General features: G+C 34.8%; 1 protein-coding gene and 1 pseudogene across 1 annotated transcript in view; both read right to left on the reverse strand.

The window, feature by feature from the left end:
- The window catches only part of BRDT (bromodomain testis associated), a 46,830-nt gene extending 32,616 nt beyond the window's left edge, over positions 1-14,214 (reverse strand). Inside the window, exons 1-6 of the mRNA XM_058303178.1 lie at positions 13,993-14,214; positions 11,716-11,853; positions 9,255-9,369; positions 4,288-4,460; positions 2,836-3,189; positions 395-523 (exon numbers count right to left, since the gene is read on the reverse strand). Coding sequence (XP_058159161.1) covers positions 395-523; positions 2,836-3,189; positions 4,288-4,460; positions 9,255-9,369; positions 11,716-11,853; positions 13,993-14,181 — 1,098 coding nt within the window. The 5' untranslated portion in view covers positions 14,182-14,214. The remainder of the gene's footprint in view (positions 1-394; positions 524-2,835; positions 3,190-4,287; positions 4,461-9,254; positions 9,370-11,715; positions 11,854-13,992) is intronic.
- On the reverse strand, positions 3,713-3,857 carry LOC111763473 (U2 spliceosomal RNA; annotated as a pseudogene).
- Positions 14,215-16,956: the final 2,742 nt, after the last annotated feature.

The raw sequence follows: 16,956 nt of genomic DNA on the forward strand, positions 1-16,956 counted from the left end.
CAGCTCAAGTTACATAAAGGACCTTCTTTTATGGGTCATCTGCCCTGAGGTTGGTACATCATTCTACACTTCCCAATGGCTGAGTAACAAAAGTTCCTGGGCTTCTCTTCAGTGAGACATGAGTTCCAACCAGCCCTATCTTAGGTGTCTATTGTCCCCTCTTCACTAATATTTCTAATTTCCTCTATACTTAGAGCAGCTTTGTTAAAAGACTTACTTTTAAATTACACTAAACCTCAACAAGCAAGAAACCCTATGGTTTAAAGATTGTTTATACACTGCTTTTTATTACTTGGGGGTATGTGTGTTATTCTTTATTTCTAGAGTTAAGGTTCTAAAATTTCTAAACTAAGTTCAGAGGAAAAATACTTTCAGAGCACAAGTAAGAACTCACCTGGAGCATTCTTGCCATTGCCACTACTTTATGATCTGGAGGATTGTATTTGTAGCAATTCATGAACATTAATCTAACATCTGCAGCAAATTCATATGCATCCTTATATTCTTGGTTGTCCATTTTTCGCTAATTAAAGGAAAGTCACAGGATTCATAAACAATATAGTTCAATTCAGTGAATTTGAGTACTTATAAAGTGTTTATATTATGAAGTAATTCAAGGATGCAGAACAATTCAGAAAATATATATATTTTTAAACGACATCGACATTTGAAAATGTTAAAATTCTGCTGCATTTTGTTTTGTATTTTTCAATTTTGGAAAAGCCAATGGATTTTGACAAGAAGAGATAAGGAAGGCCAGGCATTCCAGGTAAAGAGAGGAACAGGAGCAAAATCATAAAAGTTCAGTTACCATACAAGGTTTTCAGATAACCTTGTTTGGTTTGGTACAGGGGAAGCAACAAAAAGATAAACCCCTTAAGCCAACCTTGAACATTTAAGTGAAGACTTTATATTAAAATTCTCCTGGGAATGAAGAGACATTAAAAATTGAACAGAAGAGTAATAGGAGCATGTGAACCTTTTTAGGTGGCCGCTTATCACGTGGATAGAAGAGTGGGGATGTAAAGTAAACAGGTAGTCACTCTGAAAAGGAAAACAAAAAATATTCCTACAGACTTTGGGCAAAAGACGTGTATTTTAATGCATAAGTCAGAAACAAATACGAAAGGCCAATAGAAAAATGAAACATGCCAGACCTACTTTGTAATTAAGGAATATAAGGCTAAAACATGAAACTTAATTTTCTACCAATCACATCATTGTCAGCTGACAAATTACATTAAGTCACTATCCTGTCTGCCCTCAGAATTCTGTAATAGCCTCCTAATTGGTCTCCCTATGTCCAAACCTTTCTCCACGCCTATTAGAACAATCATAAAAATCAAATGATAAGTATATAATGCTTGTATTTAATGTTAAAATGGTTGCTTTTGGCCTCTTTACAATGAAAGTGTTTCACTTTCAAGCCCTAGATTTCCTTCCAGTCATTCCTTTATATTCTCCATGTATTTCAAGTTGGGCTAAAAAATAACATTCTGAGTATTTTTTCCTCATCTCAAAGCCATCCTACAATTTTCTCCCTATGCCTTGAATGCCCTAAAACTTACAAAATCCTAATTATCCTTTAAGATTTAGCTCAGGTGTTATTTTTTAAAATATTTATTTATTTATTCGAGGTACCAGGACTGGGAACTGAACCTGGGTCCTTGTATGTGGTTGCCAGAGCTTGACCACTGAGCCATACTGGCTCCCCTGAGTTAGGTTTTTTTGGTTTGTTGTTTGGTTTTTTGTTTTTAGGAGGTACTGGGGCCTCCCATGGGGGAAGAAGGTGCTCAACTGCTTAAGCGATATCTGCTCCCCAGCTTAGGTGTTATTTAAACTTTAGAAAAACCTGAACCTTCAGACTGAAAGTGCTAATCCCAATCAAGATGATAAAATTAAATGTACAACTAGAGAGAGAGGAATGACAGATTACCTAACAAAGGGATGGCAAGTAGACTGACAGCAGACTTCTTATCAGCAACAACGTATGTCTGAAGACATCTTCCAAGTGTTGAGAGAAAATAACTGTCAGTCTAGAATTCTATAGTCAGTTAAAGAATCATTCAAAAGTAAGGACCAAAAAGACACATTTTCAGACATACAAATAACTAAGAGTTTACTACCTGGGGACACTGATGGAAGAACCACTTAAGTTTGCACGTCACCAGAAAGAAAAACAATCCCAGGAGGAAACAGGAGGATGCAAGAAATGAGGGTGAGCACAAAAATTGGTAACATGCTAAATTTAGTATTGACCTGAAAAATAAAACTATGTTCTAGATATTAATAAAGAGCAAGGAGTACAATGGGTAGCCATTCAGGAGAAAGATAATGAATAATTTTGCAGATGCTATAGTTCTAATCTTTTAACCCTTAAAATTAATATATATAACACAATAAAAAATTTCTAATAACTTAAAACTTTCCAAATCAGCAATTAAGAAAATTTATCCATCCAGAATATCAAAAAAAATGAAGGGAATTGACAACTATATAAATGTCTTAACCAAAAAAACAAAACAAAATGACATTAGAATTATGCAATTATTAAAGATATTCTTAAAGACTTGGAATTGAGAAAATGTCCACAATACAATAAGTGAAAATTCAGGGTGCCTAGTTATATTACAGACTGTAACTCAAATATTGTGGTAAAGAACCACAGATGTGTTTGAAAAGAAGAAAGATACAATGTTATCAATGATTCCAGATGGTATGACTATTGTTGATTTTAGTTTTCTTCTTTACCTTTTTTTAGACTTTTAAATTTCTTTACAGTGAGGAGGTTACTTTTATAATCAAGAAAAGTAGGTCCTCTATTAAGACATTTACCTTAATAGTTCCAAGATCCATTGGACTTTTGACAATATCATAGTAGTTATGGAGTCCCAAAGCATTTACATCAACAGGATTATAAAAGGGCCATGCGTATGGTAAGTGTTTCTTTGCAAGCATTTCTTTAAGAATCTCACCACAGTGTTTTAATTGTTCAGTTACTTTAACACTCTTTACAACTTTATATTGTTGCTGAGAATCTGGCAAAACAGTCTTCAGCACACTTTCTTTTATAGGTGGCGTTTTTACCGATTTTTTTTCTGTAAGTGTTGGGGAAGATTCACTGCTTGCTTTAACTACTGAAGTTGAAGGAGTAGTTGTATCTGCTTTCCTCTTCACACCCCTTGTAACCTAAAATATAAGAATTCAATGAACGTCTATATTATGGTGGCAAAGCAATACTTTGTGAACTTTTTTTGATTAACTGATTACTTGAGAAAAAAAAGAATTACCTGCGCCAAGTTTATAGATAATTTACACAGAGAGATAGATAATTTACAGATACTGTTGCCAACCCATGCATAATTAGTAAAGGTGAGTTTCTCTCTCTTTTTTTTAATATTTATTTTTTATTTATTTCTCTCCCCCCCCCCCCATTGTGTGTTCTCTGTGTCCATTTGCTGTGTGTTCTTCTGTGTCTGCTTGCATTCTTGTCAGTGGCACCAGGAATATGTCTCTTTCTGTTGTGTCATCTTGCTGCATCAGCTCTCCGTGTGTGCGGTGCCACTCCTGAGCAGGATGCACTTTTTTTGCGTGAGGTGGCTCTTTATGCAGGTCACACTCCTTGCGCATGGGGCTCCCTACACAGGGGACACCCCTGCATTGCACGGCACTCCTTGCGCGCATTAGCACTGCACGTGGGCCAGCTCACCACACAAGTCAGGAGGCCCTGGGTTTGAACCCTGGACCTCCCATATGGTAGGCGGATGCTCTATCAGTTGAACCAAATCCACTTCCCAAGTTTCTCTTTTATAGGTAAAATACTACACTTGATCTTAGCCAAAAGGCCAAGAAGCAATGTTTTTATAGGGAAAATAAATAGTTCTATTTTACTTCCATACCCAAAGAATTGTCTTGTACAAACCCTTGAGACCAATGAAAGAAGAAAAAAGTCATGATTATACCAAAGAAAGTTTCTCAATACTTCAGTTTAGACATAGTCCTCCTGCACATAAGAAATAAGCTAGGGTATAGAATTATAAAAAGAACACTGCATAGGTGAACAACTTCTGACAGTAATACTACAAATATACTAAAATATTTCAAATTCTATCTAAAATATCTCTAAAATTTGGTCAGAATCCCATGTTTAGACAGGAATAGTATAAAAAGATAGTGGAATGCTGAAGAACAACTTTCCTGTCAACTTTCAAAAATTATAGACATCATATACAGATTTATATTATAATATTCCAGGAGCCAATGATTTAAAAACTATAACAAACTTACTTGGGCCATTGTTTGTGAGGCGGAGATGAGTGGAGCACTTTGTGTCACATTTAAGGAAGAAGTAGATGCCTCAGGAAATACAGAGGGAATTGCTTGCTGCTTAGATACTTTTTCTGGTGCTTTGGGGGATGGTTTTTCTTTAACAGAAGAAACTACTACATTCTGTGGAGTACCTGGTAAAGTTTGAGCCACAGTCAAATATCTGAGTGAGTAAAACATAAAAGTAATACCTTTTTCTCTTAGTATTCTACTTTAATCCATTTAGTTCAAGTGTTTAGTAATAAAAACACAAGACTCACATTACCCTTTGAATCCCCCCAACCCACTGCTGCTGACAGCGCGAATCAATTTACATATAATATTGAAAACCAAAGCTTGTTATTATCGGAAGACTCGTCAGTTTTATTCAAAAGGGACCTGGCTTAAACTCAGGCTAATAAGAGTTCTGTGGTTAGCTTCAGGTAGCTGTAGAAAGGAACAAAAAACTTCAACCTGGAGACAAATCATGTAGTGCTATGTGAGGGCTTCATAATGCTCTGCACAAATATCCAAGGACTTCAAAATTATTACAGATATTCCATCACTGGTTGGCACAGAACAACAGATGTGAACATGATTCTATTATCAATATATCTTTCAAATGATTCTGCCAAAGGAACAGTTGTGCATGTTCTGTCCTATATGTTCCCAGAGATTACCATGATTTAAGACATTGAGATTACACCACTATGAAATTTTCTATTACTTCAAAGGTCCCAGTGAAATCCCATGCCTCCAATCAAGACAACTCCATTCTTCTAATTGCTCAGGCCAAAAACATAGGAGTCAACTTTAACTCTACTCAGTCTCAAACTCAATATCCAACCTACCAGTAAACCCTGTTGGCTCTACCTTCAAAAGCTATTCAGACTCCAACCACTTCACACAGTAGTATACTACGTGGTCCAAGGCATTATCAATTCTCACCTAGATTATTGCAATAATATCCTAAAAGTTCTTTCTTCTTCTACTTTTGCACCCATTAGTCAATTCTAAGAACAGCAAGTATTCCTAAAAAAAAAAAAAAAACCCACCAAAAATAAAAACAGAAAGAAAGAAAGAAAGAAAGAAAGAAAGAAAGAAAGAGGGAGAGAGGGAGGGAGGGAGGGAGGGAGGGAGGGAGGGAGGGAGGGAGGGAGGGAGGGAGGGAGGGAGGGAGGGAGGGAGGGAGGGAGGGAGGGAGGGAGGGAGGGAGGAGGAAGGAAGGAAGGAAGGAAGGAAGGAAGGAAGGAAGGAAGGAAGGAAGGAAGGAAGGAAGGAAGGAAGGAAGGAAGGAAGGAAGGAAGGAAGGAAGGAAGGAAGGAAGGAAGGAAGGAAGGAAGGAAGGAAGGAAGGAAGGAAGGAAGGAAAGTAACTAAAGTGATCTTTTAACACTCAAATCAGATTGGGTCACTTCTGCTCAATCAATACCCTCAAAAGGCTTCCCATCCTCTCTCCAAGTTAAAAAAGCCAAACCAAGTCCTCACAATGGCTCATGAGGACTTGTATGATCTGTTCACTCTCTTCCCCCGACCTCAATTTCCATCTAACCTCAATTCCTATCCCTCTCCCCTTCATTTATTTCACTCCAGCTTACTGGCCTTCTTGCCGTCCTTGAATTTGACAAGCATATGGCAGGCTATCTGCTTTGCCTGAAAGGAAATACAGCCTCATGGCTCACTCCAACAGTTCCTTCAGGCCTTTACGCAAATGTTACCTTCTCAAACCATGCTAAATAAAATAACCTCTACTTCTCTTTTACTCTCTTATGCTGCTTTATTTTTTCCATGATATTAACACATTTGACATGTAACATATAACTATCCCTGGTTCTCCACAAATTTTGCTAAACAAATCAGGAACTAAATAGATTTGAGAGTATTTTAAAATAAGGCTGGTATCTCTCTCAATACATGAACTCTCACTACTCACTAAAATTTAGGGACTAAATGTATTCAGACAAACTCATACCCTTTAATATCCTAACTCTTACTCTTTAAACTCAGGAGCTAAACAGATTTGAACATACTTAAATTTACTTAATTTTGTCTCTCTCCCTAACTAGAACAAAAGCTCTGTGCGGGTAAGAAGACAATGTCTTGGTCACTACTCTATCTCTAATGTTTAATAGAGTACTTGGCACATATAAGAGGAAAGCAAAGAAATGGGACAGTAGCTGGAAACAGCAGATATGAATAAAAAACTTCAATGATGAAATACCAACACATGTTTATAGACTAATAAGACTAATCCTAGAGAGGACAGATTAATAATGCAGGAAAGAAAGGGGATAGCCAAAAGAATAAAATCCAGGGAGAAGGCAAAGAGGGAAGCAAGAGTCAGGTCACAAATGAAGGGTTTGGCTTAAAGGCCTTGTTGTAGGTCTTTGCCCTAGCTGATCCTTTTGCTTGAATGTTCTATGTTCAGCTTCTCTATGAGGACTACTCATAGGCTGTCGTGTTTGTCTCTCTGTTCCTATTCGAATGTAAATTCCAAGATGGCAAAAATTTTTGGTTTGTTCATTGATTTATCAAGCCCAGAAAAATGTTGTGGCACATAACACTCTATTTAGTCAATCAATACATCACCAATATCAATTCAATTTAAGGTATTAAATTAAAATTCTTTTTTTTGCCATAAATTATCAACAGGTAACAACACTAGCTACTGTCATATAACAGTTTCCCTACCATTGTGCATAATAAGAACATGACAAACAGTTTATTGGTTCTACAAAGTAATTCGGAAATAGAAATCTTCACTCCAGAGCCAAATCCCACCTAGCCTTCAAATACCTACTCAAGTTCTATTTCCTCTAAAGCCTTTCTCAGCTTTCCTAGGACAAATTAATTTCTCATTGTTCTGAACCACAGCAACTACTACTATGAGTAATTTCAGCTGACATCATAATGTAACATTATTTTCAAAAGTCTTATTTCCAACTGAAATGTAAATTTAACTTAAGGATTAGAGTGGTTATATCTCTTTTTAGCCCTATATAATGTGCCTCATGTGTGACAAACATCCAAATACACACTTACAGACAGGAAAACAAAGTTAAATAACTTTTGCCTGTTAGCAGTTATCTAAGTATCTAAAATAAGTAGCTATAACTTAATTATCAAGAAAGTGTTATCAAACACTTTTATTGTTACAAAAAGAAAATATTCTGAAGGCAAATAATTTTTATTTTGATAGTTTAAATCAGCAATAATAAAGCAAAAAATTGCTTTAGCAATTTAAATATCATACTGATCTATTCTTTATCTAATTCATAAGAGCTTAATTCTCTTGCAGAAGCTTAGGTCTTAAATTGTCAGACTTAAGATTAACTTTTTTCCAAACACAAGAATAAAATAAGAACTTTAATTATCAGTTGCTAACAGGACTAAAACAAGCTATAAATCATGACCCATTTTAAAGAACTATTAACAAGAAAAAAGTATATATTACTATCAGTAAAAACCTCTACTATAACTCCAATATCATCCTCCTATATCTCAGCCACTTAACTATAAACTTTACAAATATTTATAACCATGAACACCAGTATTTTCTTATTACATATAAAAAAACTAACATAGAATGATAAAGGTTACCAAACTTGAGTGATCCAAAGATAAGCCAACACTTGATGTACAACATTTTTGCTTAACCTCTACAATAAATTCATTTGGATATACTTTAGATTTTTTTTTTTTACAACTTAATTTCAACTTCAAAAAAACGACAAAAGGCAGCTCAACAAATCATGGAAGCAGTAACTCCAAAAAATTTTGTCCAAGCACATTTATCCTATCAATCCTAAAACAAATTCAATTGCTTCTTTGGGGTTCTGAAAAATGAACAAATGAGCAAAGATTGATCAAATGACAATGACCAAGGTCTCCTTGTTAAAGAAGAAAAGAAAAAAAAAAAGCTTGATCATATTCACATCTCATAAAACTAAATCCTATATTCTTTTATTTTTTGATCCTTAGCACTCACATAATACCTTCTTTGCCTCTACAACAAAAATATTACAATATTAATGTTAACTATAATCTGTAAGTTACATTAGTTGTATTTTCCCATGTATCACCATATTCTTACCACACAGCAATAAAGGAACATTCCTGTATTTATATTAACTACAATCTTTATCTACTATTGAAATCACTAAATTATACAGTTCCTAGATTATCCTCTACCTGTCTTTCAATTAACATCAACCTCCCTAGACTACCCCTTTCAGTCATAATCACACTTCTAAATCAGCAATGTTAGTTTTACTCATTATTATGTTATCATCAACTCTTATCATTTTCTACATATTTACACTCAGCCTTATTACAGATTTTACATACATTCAGCATCAGCTACCCTTTCTCAACCCACATTCTGTCTCCTACCAACCTATACTCTATTTTTTTAACTCTATATTTAAATATTATGATTATTATCTATAGGATGTTTCCCTCTAAAAATCTTCCCAAGTTAATAAAAAGCTGGGGGGGGGGGGTAGCGGGAATCTTCAGACCCTAAAGTAAACATTTCATTCTTATCTGTAGGATATTTGGTACAGAGAACACTGGAAATTTTGGCTCTCTTACTACAGCACGGATACAGAATCCACTAAAAATAATAGCAGCAGCACTATGATTTATTGGATACCCATTATGTGAAGGCATTATGTTATAGGAAACCTGGCTGAAGGTCATAATCACTGTAATCTTCTCTACTCTTGTGATAGCTATCCTATGACCAAGGTTTAGCAAATTGTTCAAACAGACATTTTATACCAGTACGATAGGATGTAGAAGGACTTCTGGTCATCTGTATCATATGAGGTATTTATATTTAGTTCCTGTCATTTCTAATAGCTTCCTATACATATACACATACTATATACCTACATAGAGAGAGAAAGAATGAGAACCAGAATGTATAAGGTTTATCTTCTGACTTACCTTTCTTTATTCTTTCCTTACCACCCACAACTTGTTCTTCTTGTGGCATCTGAGATAATTTTTGCACAAACAACTTCTCTAGAGTTTGTGCCATAAGGACAATGTCATCTCCTGGCTAGAAAATATATTAAATATACCATGAGTTTATACAATATGGAGTAGGTTCACTATACCAAATTTCCAGAATTCAGGCTGCCCTACAGAAGACAGTGACATTGTACTCCCGAACAGTGCTTACTCTCATCTACATTAAGTTTAGAAAATAGTGAAGCAGCTCACATTTCACATTCTAGCATCCTATTCCTTCAACTTCTAAAAAGGACCCTTCAACTGCTAAAATGGACCACAATGCCTATCTAAGCACTTGAGGATTAAAATTCAACCAATCCTATTAGCACACAAAAAAGATATTAGAAATTTAAACTTCTGCATCACAAACAGGTTATAACAAAACTTTCCACATAACAAAACTTTTCACAGCTCTGCCAAGTACCCTATAGTTTGACTTGATGTGATTCAGTACTCAATTAACTAAATTTTTAAAATGACACTAGAGCAGAGACCGTTTTCCATCCTAACTACCTGCTTAGAAGTCTTCCTCTTGCTTTACTTCACTACTGAGAAAAACTAAATAAAAAATTACAAAGCAATGCAAGCAGAGAACACTTATTTCTAAGCCAGGTAGTTCAGGAAAATTAATGAACTTAATTTTTATTTATTTCTCTTCCATTGTCTGCTCTCTGTGTCCACTCGCTGTGTGTTCTTCTGTGTCTGCTTGTAGCCTCGGTGGTACCCGGAAACTGCATCTCTTTTTTGTTGGGTCATCTTGCTGTGTCAGCTCTCCATGTGTGAGGTGCCACCCCTGAGGGCACTGTGCTTTTTCACACAGGGTGGGTCTCCTTGCAGGGAGCACTCCTTGCGCCTGGGGCATCCCCACATAGGGGGCGTCCCTGCATGGCAAAGCATTCCCTGTGTGCAGCAGCTCTGCGTGTGGGCCAGCTCACCACACGGGTCAGGAGGCCCTGGGTATCAAACCCTAGACCCTTCTATATGGTAGGCAGATGCTCCATCAGTTGAGCCATGTCCACTTCCCTGAACTTCATTTTAAAATGTTAAATATGAAATGGCCTTTGGAATTGTTAAATTAAAAAGAAGCGTCGGGAAGCGGACTTGGCCCAGTAGTTAGGGTGTCCGTCTACCACATGGGAGGTCTGCGGTTTAAACCCTGGGCCTCCTTGACCCGTGTGGAGCTGGCCATGCTGATACACACAAGGAGTGCCATGCCACACAGGGGTGTCCCCACATGGGGGAGCCCCACACGCAAGGAGTGCGCCCTGTAAGGAGAGCCGCCCAGCATGAAGGAGAGTTCAGCCTGCCCAGGAATGGCGCCGCACGCATGGAGAGCTGACACAGCAAGATGACGCAACAAAAAGAAACACAGATTCCCTTCCCGCTGACAACAACAGAAGCGGACAAAGAAGAACACGCAGCAAATAGACACAGAGAACAGACAACTAGGGGCGGGGAATAAATAAATCTTAAAAAAAAAAAAAAAGAAGCACCAATGGCAGTTTGAGTGCCACTGGTTCTGAATTTTTACAAATTTAGATTGGATAACAGTCTTAAATCTTTTATACATGTAAGCTGGCAATGATAGTTACCTTGGTAACCAAGCCAAAATTTCTATTACTTTCTCAGTAAGAATTTCTTTGCCACTAGTGATTCAGAATAAACACATGCCAAATACTTGGATTTCTCATATTCAAACAAATGTTAATAGTATAATTCTTTAAATGGGATATTAGCTTTAAATTTTTGTGATGCCATGGAACAGCTTGAAAGGATGCAGTTCTGTGAGAAATAGGAATACTATATGGAAGAAGAATCAAATACTCAAAGCCAATTTTATGAATGAGAGCAAATGTGAAGATTAAGTTCAAAATGCTCACATACATTATCATACAGGCTAATGGATTAACATAAATGCAAATACTACTGCTAGGATTTAACAGATTATGTCTGATCTTTAAGTCAACTAGTTGTGAAGTTTAGAAGTACATAATTTGCTTGACTTCTTAGGCTATAGCCAAGGAGCCATACCTTGTAAATTTAACTAAGATTAGTATATAATAAGGTTTTTCATTCACTTTATATCTAAAATGACAGGACTATGGTAGAGAATATTTTGAAACAGTACTATATTCATAAAAACTAGTTATTATTAGTATTTCATTTTTTTAAAAAAATAATAAGCCATTATATTCAGGCAAAAATATTACAGCAAATAGAGTGAAGAGTGAACAAATATTGATGTATGGAAATTATGAATCCAGTGAAAAGAACATTCCCCTTTAAGATATACCCAGTCAAAACTTGAAATGTGAAATCAGCATACTTTTTCTACTTATTTCCTATACATAAAAACAAAGAATTAGCAAGTATTACTTAAAGATTAACATACCTTGTTGTACAAATAACAATTTGAGAACATTGTATTGAAGTCTTCTATACATTGTGAAGCCTTCTCATAATATTTATACTCCAAGCGTTTTTTAATTGTATTTAAATCCATTGGGTTTTTAACAATGGTATAATAATCCTATAGTTTTGAAGAAGAAATTCAAATGTTAGTATTAAGAATGAATTCATGACAACTATTGGTAAATAAAGAAATTTAAGGAACTATAACCCAAAACTCCAGAGAACAATTAATTATCTTTAAAAAGCCATAATCTAGAAACCAAAATTTTTACCAATGAGATACAAAGTTGATTGCCAGGGAATAATTTTTTAGAGACAAAAATCCATTTAAATAAATAACAAAAATGAGAATTTAAGAATAGATTCTGAAAATTTTTTTTTTTTTTAAAGAGGAGTATTAGGGAAAGGAAACTAATATTTATGGAGACTATCAGACAGATTCAGGGTCCAATCCCAGCTCCCTGTTTACTAGCTATATCACAAATTATTTAACCATTCTGTAGTAAAATGGTTAGAAAGTCCTAATATAAGACCTAAAGTTGAATTCTGTGTGTGAAGAAATTAAATCTGCCTGGAAATATTAGGAGACATTTCCTAGAGAAGGTAATATTTAAGCTGACTCATCATCTTAAAAAGTACATGTTTTTCAGGTAGAGTAAAGGGGAAGAGAATGGGTAATAAGGAGAAAGAAAAAACATGTAAAAGAATGGCAGGTTTGGAAAGCAGTAAGAATTCATTGTGTCAAGAGAAAAAAGTCAGGGTCATGGATGGAACTAGATAAAAGAATTATTTAGAGTTTGGACTTGAAACTCTTCCGTGAAGAGTTGGATAAAGTCTTATAAAGGTGAAAACAGTTCCTTTCCTTAGTTTACTGGCTTTGAGGAATTTCACTTTGATAATTTAGAGGTTATAACTTAATAGAGCGGTACAATAGAAAAGCCTGGCATGTAGTATACACTCAACAAGGAATTGTAACATATTGGCCACTTTGAATGCTGAGAGATCCTGAAGCTTCAAAGTTAACTTTATATAATTGTCAGTTTATCTACTTCATTAAAGGTTAGTGTGCAGTTAACTTCTATTTAATCTGTTAAGACATGGCGTCCTAAACTATAATAAGGACAAAGAGTTAATTTTACTATGTATAAATTAAAAAATAAATTTTAAAATAGGCAATTTATCCATATCTGCTATGCAGGCAAATTGGAGGATTAGAAAGTCCATTGGATAAATAGACTTAAAAATTTGAAAAATCTAATAATTTCACCAAATCAATGAGTACACATAGCTACTAAACTTTACTGTGGGAAGCACTAAGAAACTACTTTGAAGTCAAACTGCCTAAATTCTGAATCCTAGCTCTGCTACCTGCAAGGTGTCTTTCAGCAGGTTCCTTAACTTCTTTCTGCCTTAGTCTTTTCAACTACAAAATGGGAGAAATAATACTATCTACATCATGGGATCATTGTGAGGATTAAATAACAGTGCTCCAAAAATGTTAATTCTTCTTAGGTGCCATATAATGAGGCAAAATTAATTTGTAAATGAAATAGTTCAGAAATGCCAGGTTATTTATATTTACCCCCAAACAGCAGAGCTCATTAAGCATTTTACTCTATAAAAATGATAAAAATTTATACCCAGGCATAAACTGTTATATTAATGACTTAAGTGATGTCAACTACTAATTGAACAAATAAAAACTAAGTTACCAGTCAGTTTCCTAACAACCTTTTGCTTATCCTAGGTTACAGTGGATATGAAAATCGAAGTGGTAGCATGTAGAAAAGGGAAAGTGCAATTTGGGCAAGTTTGCTAAAAGTAGAAAGTGTCAATAGTGAGAAATGACAATTACAACTCAGACATAGACAATTACAACCCAAACATAGATAGCTTACTTATTTATTATAAAATCATACTATAAATATAAACAGTCCAGTATGTAAATAATTAGAGCAGACATTCACAATGGTTACCCTGAGTCAAAAGGTAAAGTGACATGCTATAATAAGAAAACATGTACTATAATTTACCATAATCTGTTAAAATAAGAAATTCAATGCTCAAAAAAATAAGCATTGCTGTTAACTGGGGGAAAAGAAAATATTCACTGGGCTGGGGGAAAATTACTGATGGTGCTGAATTAATCAGATGTTTATTAAATTAAATGTATTTTATGAAATCAAATACTATTTTACTTCATACAGAGATTTACCGGGCTTTTCTTTTCTTAAACTAAAATAATTATAAAACACACCGGCAACTTTAATTTCACGGCATCCACAGGCTGCTGAAACGGCCAAGAAAAACTATGCTTCCATAAAATCTTCAGGACAACTTTATGTAGATATTGCAGTTGATTTGTCAATCGCCCATTTTTCTTAGTATTTATATACTCTGGTGGAGGGGGGTTAACAATAGCTGTTTGTCGACTTGGCAGAGACATTTTTAACTGCTTGAAATCCTGATGTTCTAATGTTGTCTACAAATCCATGCCCTGAAAAAAAAATCTGTTATAAGACTGAGTTGCTTTAAATAAATAAATAAACAAATAAATAAATGGGGGCGGGGGGGCAGACGGGACTGAGTTACTTTAAAAACTGAAAACTATAAAGTGTTAAAGAGTAACATATATGGTATTTTAAAGCATATCATGATTAAAACAACAAAAAGATAAAAGCAAAATGACAAATGCATCAATTTTAATAAATAAAAACTATTTTTTTCTATGCAAGTATTAAAAGTTATTTCATTATGTATGCCTTAGTTTGGAATGGTTTAAGTTATTTCTTTCACAGTATTTCTTTCTGCCTTTCCAAAACACAATTGAGGTCTTAGCAAGAAAAGACTTTAAGTTCCTGGTTAAAAAAAAAAAGGTAACAGGGAATGATAAAGATAGTATTAGTAACATAGCTATTCTTAAATTGTTAATTCAATGAAGAGAGAAAGTCAAAGCAAGGGATTTTTCTGACTAAAGTGGAAAATCAATCAATGTAATGTATCCCATTAATTGCATGAAGGCAAAAACCCACATGATCATTGCAACTGCTATAGAAAAAACATTTGACAAACTCTAACACAATTTTATTATAAAAACACTCAGAAAAATGGGACTAAAATAGAACTTCCACAACATGATAAATGGCATTTATGAAAAACCTGCAGCTAACATTACACTTGATGGTGAAAGACTGAAAGCTTTACTTCTAAGATAAGGAACAAGAAAAGAATGTTGGCTATTCCATTGTTATTGGACACTGTAATGTGCATTCTAGTCAGAGCAATTAGGCAAGAAAAAGAAATAAAAGTCATCCAAATTACAAAGGACAAAGAAAAACTACTTCTATTTGCAGATTCAATGATTGTATATACAGAAAACCCCAAATAATACATAAGAAAGCTACTAGAATAAACAAATTCAGCAAATGTGTGGCATACAAGATTAACTCATGTAAGTCAGTTATGTTTCTATATATTAGCAATAAACAATCCAAAATGGAAATTAAGAAAGCAATTTACAATAGCATCTAAAAGAATAAAACACCTAAAAATAAATTTAACCAAGCCGGTGAAAGACTTATACACTGAAAACTATAAAACATTGCTGAGAGAAATTAAAGAAGACCTAAATAAATGGCAAGACATTCCATGTTCATGGATTGGAATATTTAATATAGTTAAGACGTGACTACTATCCCAAAATGATCACAGATTCAACACACCCTTATCAAGATACCATCGACCTTTTTTTAAAGAAATGGAAAAGTTAAAAATTGATCCTCAGATTCATATGGAATCTCAAGGGGTCAGATAGCCAAATCAACCTTGAAAAAGAAGAACAAAGTTGGAGGTCTCACACTTCCTGGTTTCAAAACTATAGACAAAAACTGTACTCAAAACTGTAGATAAAAAACAGTAGACACATAAGACCAATGAACAGAACTGAGAGTCCAGAAATGAACCCACATATCTAAGGCCAATTGGTTTTCAACAAGGCTAGTAGGTACATTAAGTGGGGAAAGAGTGGCCACTTCAACAAATGGTGCTGGAAAACTGGATATCCACATGCAATACAATGAAGTTGAATATACCGATACAACACCATATAAAAAATTTTTTAAATTAACACAAAGTGGATCAATGACCTATGTTTTTATTAGAGCTAAAACCACAAAAATCTTAGAAGAAAACAGGGGGAAACAATCAAGACTGAATGTGGCCATGTTTCTTAGATATGACACCAAAAGCATGAGCAAAAAAAAAAAAAAAAAAGATGAAATAGATAAACTGGACTTCATCAAAATTAGGAAGCTTCCATGTAAAGCCAAGAAAGTGAAAAGACAAACTACAGAATAGGAGAAAATAGTTGTAAATTGTATATCTGCTAAAGGCTTAATATCCAGTACATATGAAGAACCACAACTCAACAAAAAGATAAACACCCCAATTAAAAAATGGGAATGACTGAGTAGGCATTTATCCAAAGATGACAAATGGCCAATAAGTACATGAAAAGATGCTCAACATCACTAGTCATCAGGGAATTGCAAGTCAAAATCACAATTAGATACCACTTTATACTCATTAGGTTTTTTATTATTTAAAACAAACAAACAAAAACAAATACAAATGCAAAGTTGGAATTCTTGAATACTGCTGATGGAAATGAAAAATGATATAGTCTCAGTGAAAAAGTTTGGTGGTTCCTCAATAAGTTAAATACAGAATTACCCTATGATCTGGCAAACCACTTCTAGGTATATACCCCAAAGTACTGAAAGCAGGACTAAAACAGATACTTACATACCAATGTTCATAGCAGTATTATTCAAAACAGCCAACAGGTGGAAACAACTTGTGTCCATCACAGGTGAATGGATAAACAAAATGTGGTATATACATACAATGGATTACTACTCATCTGTAAAAAGGAATGAAGTTCTGATACATGCTGTTAATATATATGAACGTTGAAAGCATTAGGTTGACACCACACCAGGGAGCCAAGAGTCCCTATAGGTGCAAGCAGGAGAATTGCATCCATCATCCAAGTGGAATCTAAGCCCCCTCTTGATGTAGAGGGGGACTGGACATAACCATCCCAGGGTCCACAGGATGGAAGAAGAGAGTATGGATTAGAGTGGACTTACTGGTGTTCTCCTGGGGAACTATTGTTTTTAGTAAGGGAAGAAATTGTAGTAGTGATGTTAAGAGTGTGGCC

Source organism: Dasypus novemcinctus, chromosome 9 (assembly GCF_030445035.2).
Source record: "Dasypus novemcinctus isolate mDasNov1 chromosome 9, mDasNov1.1.hap2, whole genome shotgun sequence".
NCBI classification, from domain to species: domain Eukaryota; kingdom Metazoa; phylum Chordata; class Mammalia; order Cingulata; family Dasypodidae; genus Dasypus; species Dasypus novemcinctus.